We start from the raw sequence: 12,843 nt of genomic DNA, 5'->3' as shown, positions 1-12,843 counted from the left end.
CACATTGGTTCATAGAGCCCTAAGCTGCTTCATAGGGCAGAGCTGGTGGGGTTCTACTGTACCTACTCCCTCTTCACTTCAGCCAGAGCAGCTTCTGCTTATGTCTGTTTTATATGTCGGGTTTCATGGCTAAAAAATATTTGAAAATCATTAGTCAAGGGGAAAAGAATTGAGCACCTGAATTAGGGCTGGTCTGTTCATGAAGGGAACAGTTCATCCTCAGTAAATGTTACAGTCACTCATCACTTCACATCTTTAATTTTACTTCGTTTGACACAGAGCTTACTAGTATTTGCACACTCAACCTTCTTGATAGGTAAATGGGGCTGTGTGCCGTGGCTCACACCTGTAATGCTAGCACTTTGGGAGGCTGAGGTGGGCGGATCACGAGGTCAGAAGATCGAGACCATCCTGGCCAACTTGGTGAAACCCCATGTCTACTAAAATACAAAAAATTAACCCGGTATAGTGGTGGGTGCCTGTAGTCCCATCTTCTCGGGAGGCTGAGGCAGGGAAATCGCTTGAACCCAGGAGGCAGAGGTTGCAGTGAGCTGAGATCATGCCACTGCACTGCACTCCAGCCTGGCAACAGAGCAAGACTGTCTCAAAAAAAAATAAATAAATAAAAAATAAGTAAATGGGCCTGGCACAGGGGCTCACCTATAATCCCTGCACTTTAGGAGGCCAAAGCAGGAAGATGGCTTGAGTCCAGGAGTTAGTGACCAGCCTGGGCAACATAGTGGCACATGCCTGTGGTCTCAGCTTTTTGGGAGGCTAAAGTGGGAGGATCAGTTGAACCCAGGAGGTCCAGGCTGCAGTGAGCCATGATCATGCCACTGCATTCCAGCCTGGGCAACAGAGTGAGACCTTGTCTCAAAACAAAAACCAAAAAAAAAAAAAAGATAGGTAAATGAATTTGTAAATTAAAAAGATGGATAGTTGGGAATAAAGACAGAGATGTGAGATAGATGGAAGAGGTTGAGTGATCATAGTAATCTCAATATATTGTGTTTGTGCAGGGATGGGATTTGTTTTTGTTTGCAGTGGTGCTTTATGCTTGTGCTAAGTGATCAGTGGATGACACTTAAGCATTGAGAAATAAGAAATTATGGCATTCTAGCTAGCCATTGAACCAAAGTTTAGAGTGAGGGGACATTTATTATACTTTTTAAATTATAAATACCTGTAAAATACCTGTTGAAAAATAAACAAAATGCTGCTTTTGAGGAGCTCTAGTTTGAGGCAACTTTGTCCTCCTACCAGTCTTTTGGTGTAGGCTGTACAATCCCTATTGTTCAGATGTAGAAATTGAGGTGTGAGAGATTGAATATTATGACTTACAGTAGCAAGTGGCAGAGGAATGTTTTATTTTTTTAACTTTTTATTTTGAATTAACTTTAGATTTTAAGAGTCAACAATGGTAACTGACAGGTTTTTTTTTGGTTGTTTTTTTGAGATGGAGTTTCGCTGTTGTTATCCAGGCTGGAGTGCAGTGGCACGATCTCGGCTCACTGCAATCTCTGCCTCCTGGGTTCAAGCGATTCTCCTGCCTCAGCCTCCCGAGTAGCTGGGATGACAGGCATGCGTCACGACAACTGGCTAATTATGTATTTTTAGTAGAGACGGGGTTTCTCTGTGCTTCTCAGGCTGGTCTTGAACTCCCGACCTCAAGTGATCCGCCCACTTTGGGCCTCCCAATGGTGCGATTACATGCATGAGCCACCGTGCCCAGCCTTATACAGTGATTCTTAATAGTTAGGTATATATTCTTTCATTTTAGAAATTTATTTATTTATTTATTTTTGGAGACAGAATTTCACTCTTGTCACCCAGGCTGTAGTGCAGTGGCGCAATCTGGGCTCACAGCAACCTCCACCTCCCAGGTTCAAGCAGTTCTCCTGCCTCAGCCTCCTGAGTAGCTGGGATTACAGGCATGTAGGCTAATTTTTGTATTGTTAGTAGAGACGGGGGTTTCACCATGTAGGCCAGGCTGGGCTCGAACTCCTGAGCTCAGGTGATCCACCAGCCTTCGCCTCCCAAAGTGTTGGGATTGCAGGTGTGAGCCACCGCGCCTAGCCGAGTGACAGTTTTAAACACAGATGTCTCACACCAAAGCTAATATACTCTTCACTCTAAAATGATTAGGGTTATGTTAAGGGGATGAAAAAAATGCTGCTCAGTGCTATTAGGAAGGAGCTTATGTAAGATGCTATGGACTATTTAAAATTAATTTACACCCAGTGAGCAAAGTCAAGACATTTTTTTTACCCAGAGCAGCAAACAGGTAAAACACTCAGGTGGCAGGTATAATAACAAATAGATTGCATAACTAAAAGCAGCTGGGAGACACTAGTTTACGTAATCAGGGTTGGAAAGGAAGAGGGGAAGTAAAGTGTTTTATTTTTTTGAGACGGACTCTGGCTCTGTCGCCAGGCTGGAGTGCAGTGGCCCGATCTCGGCTCACTGCAACCTCCGCCTCCTGGATTCAAGTGATTCTCCTGCCTCAGCCTCCCAAGTAGCTGGGACTAGAGGCACACACCACCATGCCCAGCTAATTTTTGTATTTTCAGTAGAGACGGGGTTTCACCATGTTGGCCAGGATGGTCTCGATCTCTTGACCTCGTGATCTGCCCGCCTCTGCTTCCCGGAGTGCTGGGATTACAGACATGAGCCACCGTGCCTGGCCTTTAAAGTGTTTTTATACTAATAAAGAGTTTAAGGGTGTGCGGCAGTCTTGTGAAAGCAGGTGAGGCTTGAGCAACAATTTTTAGGAAGAAAAGGAGATACGATTTTTTTTTTTTTTTATTTTTTATTGATCATTCTTGGGTGTTTCTCGCAGAGGGGGATTTGGCAGGGTCACAGGACAATAGTGGAGGGAAGGTCAGCAGATAAACAAGTGAACAAAGTTCTCTGGTTTTCCTAGGCAGAGGACCCTGCGGCCTTCCGCAGTGTTTGTGTCCCTGGGTACTTGAGATTAGGGAGTGGTGATGACTCTTAACGACCATGCTGCCTTCAAGCATCTGTTTAACAAAGCACATCTTGCACCGCCCTTAATCCATTCAACCCTGAGTGGATACAGCACATGTTTCAGAGAGCACAGGGTTGGCGGTAAGGTCACAGATCAACAGGATCCCAAGGCAGAAGAATTTTTCTTAGTACAGAGCAAAGTGAAAAGTCTGCCATGTCTACCTCCCTCCACACAGACACGGCAACCATCCGATTTCTCAATCTTTTCCCCACCTTTCCCCCTTTTCTATTCCACAAAACCGCCATTGTCATCATGGCCCGTTCTCAATGAGCTGTTGGGTACACCTCCCAGACAGGGTGGTGGCCGGTCAGAGGGGCTCCTCACTTCCCAGTAGGGGCGGCCGGGCAGAGGCGCCCCTCACCTCCCGGACGGGGCGGCTGGCCAGGCGGGGGGCTGACCCCCCCACCTCCCTCCCGGACCGGGCGGCTGGCCGGGCGGGGGGGCTGTCCCCCCCACCTCCCTCCCGGACTGGGCGGCTGGCCGGGCGGGGGGCTGACACCCCCACCTCCCCTACGGGGCGGCTGGCAGGGCAGAGGGGCTCCTCACTTCCCAGTAGGGGCGGCCGGGCAGAGGCGCCCCTCACTTCCCCGACAGGGCGGCGGGCCGGGCGGGAGGCTGACCCCCCCACCTCCCTCCCGGACGGGGCGGCTGGCCGGGCGGAGACGCTCCTCACTTCCCAGACGGGGCGGCTGCCGGGCGGAGGGGCTCCTCACTTCTCAGACGGGGCGGCTGCCGGGCGGAGGGGCTCCTCACTTCTCAGACGGGGCGGCCGGGCAGAGACGTTCCTCACATCCCGGACGGGGCGGCGGGGCAGAGGTGCTCCCCACATCTCAGACGATGGGCGGTCGGGCAGAGACGCTCCTCACTTCCCAGATGTGATGGCGGCCGGGAAGAGGCGCTCCTCACTTCCTAGATGGGATGGCGGCTGGGCAGAGACGCTCCTCACTTTCCAGACTGGGCAGCCAGGCAGAGGGGCTCCTCACATCCCAGACGATGGGCGGCCAGGCGGAGACGCTCCTCACTTCCCAGACGGGGTGGCGGCCGAGCAGAGGCTGCAATCCCGGCACCTCGGGAGGCCGAGGCTGGCAGATCACTCGCGGTTAGGAGCTGGAGACCAGCCCGGCCAACACAGCAAAACCCCGTCTCCACCAAAAAAATATGAAAACCAGTCAGGCGTGGCGTCGCGCGCCTGCAATCGCAGGCACTCGGCAGGCTGAGGCAGGAGAATCAGGCAGGGAGGTTGCAGTGAGCTAAGATGGCAGCAGTACCGTCCAGCTTCGGCTTGGCATCAGAGGGAGACCGTGGAAAGAGAGGGAGAGGGAGACCGTGGGGAGAGGGAGAGGGAGAGGGGAGAGGGGAGATACGATTTTTAGAGAGGGTATGATGTTCTTTTTTTTTGTTTGAGACAGCGTCTTGCTCTGTTACCCAGGCTGGAATGATCTTGGCTCACTGCAACCTCCGCCTTCCGGGTTCGAGCGACTCTCCTGCCTCAGTCTCTCGAGTAGCTGGGATTACAGGCATGCGCCACCGCTTCTGGCTAATGTTTGTATTTTTAGTAGAGACGGGGGTTTCACCCTATTGGCCAGTCTGGTCTCGAACTCCTGACCTTAGGTGATCTGCCCACCTTGGCCTTCCAAAGTGCCGGGATTACAGACCTTGAGCCACCGTGCCCGGCCTTAGAGAGGATATGATGTTCTAACCAAGGGAATGGCTTGATCAAAGATCTATCCTAAGGAGGATACTGTAAAACAGAAGGTTCCAGATAGTTTTGTTGGGATATGTTATTAGGTTACACTAGGCTAATTAATCTCTTCTTCCTGGAATTCCACCCAGCCTCCTTTCCCAGCCCTCTTTTCTTATCTAGGGCAAAAATTTGCATTCAGTTTAACTGTGTGTGATAATCCCTGGCTCTTCTAGTGTTTTTGTGAAGATTAGATGAGAGGATGTATGAAAAAATGCTTTGTAAAGTAGGAAGTACTATACAGTCCATTCATCTAACAAATATTTATTGTTTTTTGCTGTTTGCTGTCTTTGATACAAAGGAGTTTAATGAAGTGGAAAGGAAAAAACTACTTCCCATTTATGTCTGGAGTTAGCAGCAAATTGGAAATGTCTTGGGAAGCTTGCATAGTCTTTCAGATAGTCTTAAAGTTGACATTTGCCTGGAGTTGTAAACGTTTTGACCACATTTCAGGATATCCACTACTTTTCTGGGTAGAAAACTAAGTTTTGTCATTGTACCCAGAGTTCACAGAGATCACAAAAGTTAGATATGTAAAACAGTATATCAGTGTATAGAACTTCAGTTTGGACAGTGTCAGAATATATGTCTGTCCATTGATTGGACTACTGGGTGTATTATAAGGCTACTTCTTGTATCTGAGAATCTGAATTATTAATTAGGAGATTTTTGAGCATAGAGGACAGAGTAAAATTAAGGATAAAGTTAAAGATTTCTTTTCTATATAACACTATTTCATTTTTCTTTTTAAATATATCAAAAAGAAAAACCTGCAGTGGGTATAAATAAGTCCATTCATAAAGAAAAAAAGGAGAAAGGTTAATCTTTGTTGTAAATTTCATCTTTGCCATGGGTATACCTTGTAAATTATCCTTACTCGATAAAAGAGATTATTTCTGGTGACTAGAACTCCCATATTTGCCAGAGAAGTGTCTTTCCCTGATAGTGCTGGATCTGTAGTACCAATTGTTGGTTTTGTAGGTTCCCCATTTATAGTGAATGCAAGGTCATTTCCCTTTAATTGGCAATGTTCTTTCTCTAGGAGCTCTAGGCTCTAGACTCTAGAAGCATTGGCCGCTGGGGTCAACAATAGCTTTGTCTTGGGCAAATAGATTCTTGTGCCTTAATTTCTTCCTTGTGAAATAGAGATAAAAATACCTACATGGTTGGATTCTTGGGAGGTTTACATGAGATAATTCATAAGCAGCATTAGAACAGTGCCTGGGACATAGTAAAAACTCAAATGTTATCTTGTATTCTTGGTGGGGGTTTCAGCTTGGGCCAGTTTAACATATTTGAAAGGATAAAGGCTCAAGTGTGATATGCCTTTAAACTTTAATGGGTTTATTTCTGTCTCTAGGATTACTTTTTTTTTTTAATGGATTTTACTACATTTTTGGAGTAAAATCCAAATGGAATGGAAAATAGTTAATGCAAATATCTGTATTATCTAGATCTTTTGTTATTTGTTTGTTGAGACAGAGTCTCACTGTGTTGCCCAGACTGGAGTGCAGTGGCATGATCTCAACTAACTGCAACGTCTGCTTCCTGAGTTCAAGCGATTCTCCTGCCTTAGCCACCCGAGTAGCTGGAATCACAGGTGTGCACCACCGCTATCAGCTGATTTGTGTTTTTTTAGTAGAGGTGGGGTTTTGCCATGTTGGCCAAGCTGGTCTCAAACTCTTGGCCTCAAGTGATCTGCCCACCTTGGCCTCCCAAAGTGCTGGGATTACAGGCATGAGCCACCGCATCCAGCCTTGTTATTGTTAATAGAGGAAGTAAAGTGTTACATGTTCTTTCTCTGATTATGTCAGTAGTCACAAACTGAAAATCCACAGGAACCAGACAGTTGATGTAAATGAGTGATAGTGGGTGGGTATTGTGGCACTTTGGAGAGTGCATATGCTCTCACAGAAGAGAGGTAGATAGAGGGAATTGCTACTAAGCTTCAGCCTGTCATTGCCGTGAAGTGATTACAGTCATAGTTTGGTTAATTATCAGGTTCTTCATGAGAAGCCAAAAATCCGTTGGTTTTTTGGTTGTTTTTTGTTTGTTTGTTTTTGCCATAACCGTATTTTTTTTTTTATTATTCATTTATATTTTTTGAGACAGAGTCTCGCTGTGTTGCCCAGGCTGGAGTGCCGTGGCACGATCTCAGCTCACTGCAGGCTCCACCTCTGGGGTTCAAGCAGTTCTCCTGTCTCAGCCTCCTGAGTAGCTGGGACGACAGGCGCCTGCCACCACACCCGGCTAATTTTTGTATTTTTAGTAGAGACGGGGTTTCACCATGTTGGCCAGGCTGGTCTCGAACTCCTGGTCTCAGGTGATCTGCCCGCCTCTGCCTCCCAAAGTGTTGGAATTACAGGTGTGAGCCACCGCGCCCAGCCAAGGGTGTGCTTTAGAGTAACTTGAACTTTTTCTGAATGCAAATGTCTATACCCCAGCCCTAGACATTTTTGTTCAATATTTCTAGAATGGAGCCTGGGGGTTTGTATTTTTGTTTGTTTGCTTGCTTGCTGGAGTGCAGTGGCACCATTGTAGCTTGCTGCAGGCCTGAACTCCTGGGCTAAAGTGATTCTCTAGCTTCAACCTCACTAGTAGCTGGAGCTTCATACAGGTGTGCACCATGTTTTTTGTTTTCTTTTTGTTTTTTTTTTGTTGTTGTTTTTTAATAGAGACAGAGTCTTGCTGTGTTGTCCAAGCTTGTCTGGCTTTAAGCAGATCATCCTGCCTCAGCTTCCCAAAGCATTGGGATCTACAGATGTGAGCCAGTGTAACCAGCCAGAGTTTGTATTTTGAAAAGCTTGCCACCTAATTCTGATGTGGCCCTCTAGAACCACTGGTTTTAGTGAGCTTTGTTTAATCAAAGGAGTTACTCAGTTTTTGGATATTGAGATAAAGAACTTAAGTATTTAATTTTTTTCCTAGGAAATTTCAGGAGAGAGAATATTTCTGTAAAGCATTTATTTAAGGGACAGCCTTATCTTTTTCAGTGTTGCACAAAATGTTTGGTTATTAGAATGACTGGAAGTGTTAGTGGGACACTAGAATTTGGGGAAGACCTCAAAATGCAATGTTTAATTCTATTATATGAACACGGCCTGAGTTTCCTACAAGAAAAGACTACTCTTTACATACATTGTGTGGCTATAATAGAAAAATCATCATATCTGTCACAAAATCCAGATGAGCATGATCGACTGTTTTCAGAGTTTTTATACTGAAAGTAGTTTACTTATTAATTTATTGTCTGCTAGCAGATAAGAGGTAGCAGGCATCTAAATTTAAGGAAAATTTGTGGAGGGGGAAAGCTCTGAGTAAACTATGAAGCCTTTTTTATTTTTTTATTTTTTATTTTTTATTTTTGTTGATCATTCTTGGGTGTTTCACTATGAGGCTATTTTTATTCAGACGGGGGGAACCAAACTTTTCTTTGTAGGTGTTCTTGGAACAGTTTGGTCCAGTTCCTTAAATGACCGGGTGCATAGTTTGGATACAGGAGTAAAATAATTTATGTGAGGTGAGGGTTTTTGTTTTTGTTTTTGTTTTTGAGACAGTTTCATTCTTGTCACCCATGCTGGAGTACAATGGTGCGATCTCAGCTCACTGCAACCTCTGCCTCCCAGGTTCAAGCAGTTCTCCTGCCTCAGCGTCCCAAATAGCTGAGATTACAGGCATGCACCACCACGCCTGGCTAATTTTTGTATTTTTAGTAGAGACAGGGTTTCACCGTGTTGGCCAGGCTGGTCTTGAACTCCTGAGCTCAGGTGATCCACCCGCCTTGGCCTCCCAAAGTGCTGGGATTACAGGCGTGAGCCACCGCGCCCAGCCAAGGTGAGCGTTTTTTTTATTTGTTTTTGAGACAGGGTCTCACCCTATCACCTTTGCTGGAGGGAAGTGGCATGATAATGGCTCACAGCAACCTCCACCTTCTGGGCTCAAGCGCTTCTCCCACCTCAGCAACAGAGTAGCTGGGACTACAGTCCCGTGTCACCACACCAGTCCAACTTTGATTTTTTGTAGACAGGGTTTCCCCATGTTGCCCAGGCTGGTCTCGAACTCCTGGGCTCAAGCAATCAGCCCGCTTCAGCCTCCCAAGCTGTCAGGATTAGAGATGTGAGCCCACTGTGCCTGGCCAGAGGTGAGGGATTTTCATCAAAGGTTTTCTGTAATCTTAGAAGTAGAAGATAGATAAGTAGGGGACCATAGAGAATAGTCTTAAAACGTAATCTCAAAGAGAATGTCAGGGCACCAGAATCTCTGGGATTTAGAGATAGAAGGCGGGGCATGCATAATTTGAAAAACATTTACTATTACCATGTTTTATATCCTCGAAGGTAGGGGAGAAAGAAACTTTATAATGCAAAGTATGGAAAATAAAGCCTTGGCCGGGTGCGGTGGTTTGCGCCTGTAATCCCAGCACTTTGGTGGTGTAATCCCAGCACCCAGGTGGGTGGATCACTCGATCAGGAGTTTTTTTTAAGACCAGCCTGGCCAACATGGTGAAACCCTGTCTCTACTAAAAATACAAATAATTAGACAGGCATGGTGACACACGCTTGTAATCCCAGGTACTCTGAGACTGAGGCAGGAGAATAACTTGAACCAAGGAGGAGGAGGTTGCAGTGAGCCACTGCACGTCCTTCTGTCTCAAAAAAAAAAGAAAACCTGACAAAAATGTTAGCTTTTTAGGTGGTTGGGTTAGCAGACTGTGGTTATAATTTTTGATGGATATGATTCATAACCTCCTACGAGGATCGTATAAACATCTTGCCTTGTAGACCTGAAATATTTATTGATTAAAAAGGGGACTTAGGTTAAAAAAAAAAAGATTGAAAACATTGTTTTAAATGGATGGTTAATGTTGGGATCTGAAGTTTAACCTCACATTATGAAGTTTAACCTTACTGTTCAGCTCAGGAACATTGTAGATTAAAGATCATTTTACAAGGTTTATTTTATCATACAGTTTGAGGATTTTGAATGAGAGTATATACTATAGTTCGAATAGGCCTAAGTTTGTGGAATGATAGATTTTCTAAAACAATTATATTCCATTTTGTGGTCTTTAAGAGAGTGATAATGTTTTCTTTTTCCCAGCTTTCTGAAACAAAGACTCATTTTGAAGATGTTTAACAAATCATTTGGAACACCCTTTGGGGGTGGCACAGGTGGCTTTGGCACAACTTCAACATTTGGACAGAGTAAGTTTTTAAAAAGGACAAAAGAGGGAGAAACCTTAATCTCCTCTTACTAAGAACAAATCCACTCTGATAAGCTTTAGGTGGGAATTTTATTTTTACTTTCATATTTATAACAAAGTCATCTTGAAAAAATAACTAGGATAAGACCTCTTTAACAGTTTTTAAGAAAGTAGAAATAAATTCTAAGTTTTCATGGCCTTCTTCTGATTGTCAGTAGAAGATACTTAAAATATTTATATTATTTTGGTTGACAGAAAGTTATAATTTGTTACTAATTTTCAGACCAGAAAATAATTCTCTTAATGTTGAAGTCTAAAATGCAGTTATGAAATAACTGCCCTGGAATTTACCCTGTGAACATGATGTGACATTCATATGTCACAGAAATGTTAAAATGTGGAAGTGCCTAATTCCCATCAACCCTCCGGAGATCTACCTCCCTTCCTACCCAGTATCGTGTATGACTAATTGCCTGAAGCAATCCTTATTTACATTTAAACTTTTTGTTAAAAATTTTTTTGGAGGTTTTTTTTTGTTTGTTTGTTTTGTTTTTACCAGAAAGTCCACCCCCCCTGCAAAAAAAAAATTTTGTTTCCCGGTGAAAACTAGAAACCCTGCTAGACAAATTCTAAAAGAGCTGTGACACTTTGTTAAAAATGTTTATACTCATCCAAGTCTGGAAAGAATGGTATAATGAACTCTCATGTACTTATATCCCAACTTAAACAATCAGCATTTTCCCAGACTTGTTTTTATCTCTTTCTTTCCAGGAAGAGGAGAGCATCTTAACAGAATAAATTAAATCCCAGAAACTTTTCTCTAATTGTTGAAAAAAATTTTTTTTTTTTTTTTTTTTTGAGATAGGATTCTGCACTGTCACCGAGGCTGGAGTGCATTGGCTCTATTATGGTTCACTACAGCCTCAACCTCCCAGACCCAAGCACTCCTCATACCTCAGCCTCCTAAGTAGCTAGAACCACAGTTGCACACCACCACGCCTGGCTCATTTTTCTCAGCTCGCTGTAACTTCTGCCTCCTGGGTTCAAGCAGTTCTCCTGCTTCAGCCCCCCGAGTAGCTGGGATGACGGGTGCATGGCACCATGCCCGGCTAGTTTTTATATTTTTAATAGAGATGGGGTTTCACCATGTTGGCCAGGGTGGTCTCAAACTCCTGACCTCAAGCAGTCTGCCCGCCTCGGCCTCCCAAAGTGCTGGGATTACAGGTGTGAGCCACTGCACCTAGCCTCCTGGCTCATGTTTAAAATTTTTTGTAGAGGTGAGATCTTGCCGTGTTCCCCAGGCTAGTCTCCATCTCCAGAGCTCAAGCAGTTCTCCCACCTAAGCCTGCCAAAGCGAGGGGATTACAAGCATAAGCCACGGCACTGGGCTAAGGATTCTTTAAGAAGCATGACTAACAAACCTCTATCATACCTAATAAAATTAATAATAGAGGAAGTTTTTCTTTTTTTTTTTTTTTTGAGATGGAGTCTCGCTCTGTCACCCAGGATGGAGTGCGGTGGTGCGATCTCAGCTCACTGCGACTTCCGCCTCCTGGGTTCAAGCAATTCTCCTGCCTCAGCCTCCCCGGTAGCTGGGACTACAGGCACCCGCCACCAGGCCCGGCTAATTTTTTTTTTTTTTTTTTTTTTTGTATTTTAAGTGGAGACGGGGTTTCACCGTGTTAGCCAGGATGGTCTTGATCTCCTGACCTCATGATCTGCTCGCCTCGGCCTCCCAAAGTGCTGGGGTTACAGGCGTGAGCCATCGCACCTGGCAGGGAAGTTTTCTTAAGTGGCTCCTGATCTCCTTTTTAAAGAATTCTACGTCCATGTCTGTGGTTTTTAACTAAAAGTGCCCATCACAGTCACCTTTGGAAGTTTTTATTCAAAATATGTATCTCTCATCAAAAACTATGGAATTAGAATCTCTGGAGTTGAAACCTGAACGTGTATATTTTGAAAAAGCTTCCCAGGTTGTTCTGATGTGTTCCGCTAATGAAAGACCATTTATCTCAGTGACTACGGACTGTCACTAATTTTTTTGAATTTTTAGTAGAGGCGGGATTTCACCATGTTGGTTAGGCTGGTCTTGAACTCCTGACCTCAAATGATTCGCCCGCCTCGGCCTCCCAAAGTGCTGGGATTACAGGTGTGAGCCACCGTGCCCGGCCAGCACTTTTTTTTTAACCTATGAACATCTGTAACTTTTATTGAAAAGTCACTCCTTTTGACTTTAAATTTTCATACTTCCCCTGGGGACGATGAATAAAATGTCTGTGGCTTGGTTTTTACTCTGTAATTCATACTCTGATGGGATTTTGAAAAAATGTTTTTAATTAGACTAGTAGTTCAAATGCAGAATTTTCTTTTTTTTGAGACGGCGTTTCACACTTGTTGCCCAGGCTGGAGTGCAGTGGCACGATCTTGGCTCACCGAAACCTCTGCCTCCCAGATTCAAGCAATTCTCCTGCCTCAGCCTCCCTAGTAGCTGGGATTATAGGCATGTGCCACCACGCCCTTCTAATTTTGTATTTTTAGTAGAAACGGGGTTTCTCCATGTTGGTCAGGCTGGTCTTGAACTCCCGACCTCAGGTGATCCGCCCTCCTCGGCCTCCCAAAGTGCTGGGATTACAGGCGTGAGCCACCGTGCACAGCCTCAAATGCAGAATTTTAAGAAATATTAAAATGCCTTTTCATTTGGTCATCTTATGTAGATTTTATTCTAAATTCTAATTTACTCTGGATTTTGCTTTTTCAGATACTGGCTTTGGCACTACTAGTGGAGGGGCGTTTGGAACATCTGCATTTGGTTCTAGCAACAATACTGGAGGCCTCTTTGGAAATTCACAGACTAAACCAGGTAGGGGCTTT

The 12,843-nt window shown here is 44.6% G+C and overlaps 1 protein-coding gene and 1 non-coding gene across 16 annotated transcripts in view; one reads left to right on the top strand and one right to left on the bottom strand.

Moving 5' to 3' along the window:
• The window catches only part of NUP98 (nucleoporin 98 and 96 precursor), a 119,988-nt gene that overhangs the window by 7,151 nt on the left and 99,994 nt on the right, over nt 1-12,843 (top strand). For 13 of the 15 annotated variants that reach the window (XM_004050483.5, XM_019036762.4, XM_055355210.2 and 10 more), the window contains exons 2-3: nt 9,870-9,973; nt 12,731-12,832. In XM_004050483.5, coding sequence (XP_004050531.5) covers nt 9,898-9,973; nt 12,731-12,832 — 178 coding nt within the window. In that variant the 5' untranslated portion in view covers nt 9,870-9,897. Of the gene's footprint in view, nt 1-6,256; nt 6,370-9,869; nt 9,974-12,730; nt 12,833-12,843 lie in introns of those variants that run through there. The other 2 variants (XM_063710901.1, XM_063710900.1) reach the window with 2 other exon arrangements.
• On the bottom strand, nt 10,560-10,621 carry LOC115936352 (U7 small nuclear RNA). The gene has a single exon (XR_004071846.2). It is a non-coding gene; the product is annotated as a U7 small nuclear RNA (small nuclear RNA).

Source organism: Gorilla gorilla, chromosome 9, assembly GCF_029281585.2.
Source record: "Gorilla gorilla gorilla isolate KB3781 chromosome 9, NHGRI_mGorGor1-v2.1_pri, whole genome shotgun sequence".
NCBI lineage: Eukaryota > Metazoa > Chordata > Mammalia > Primates > Hominidae > Gorilla > Gorilla gorilla.
The sequence above is the reverse complement of the archived record's forward strand: the minus strand, read 5'-3'. Positions and strand labels throughout refer to the sequence as shown.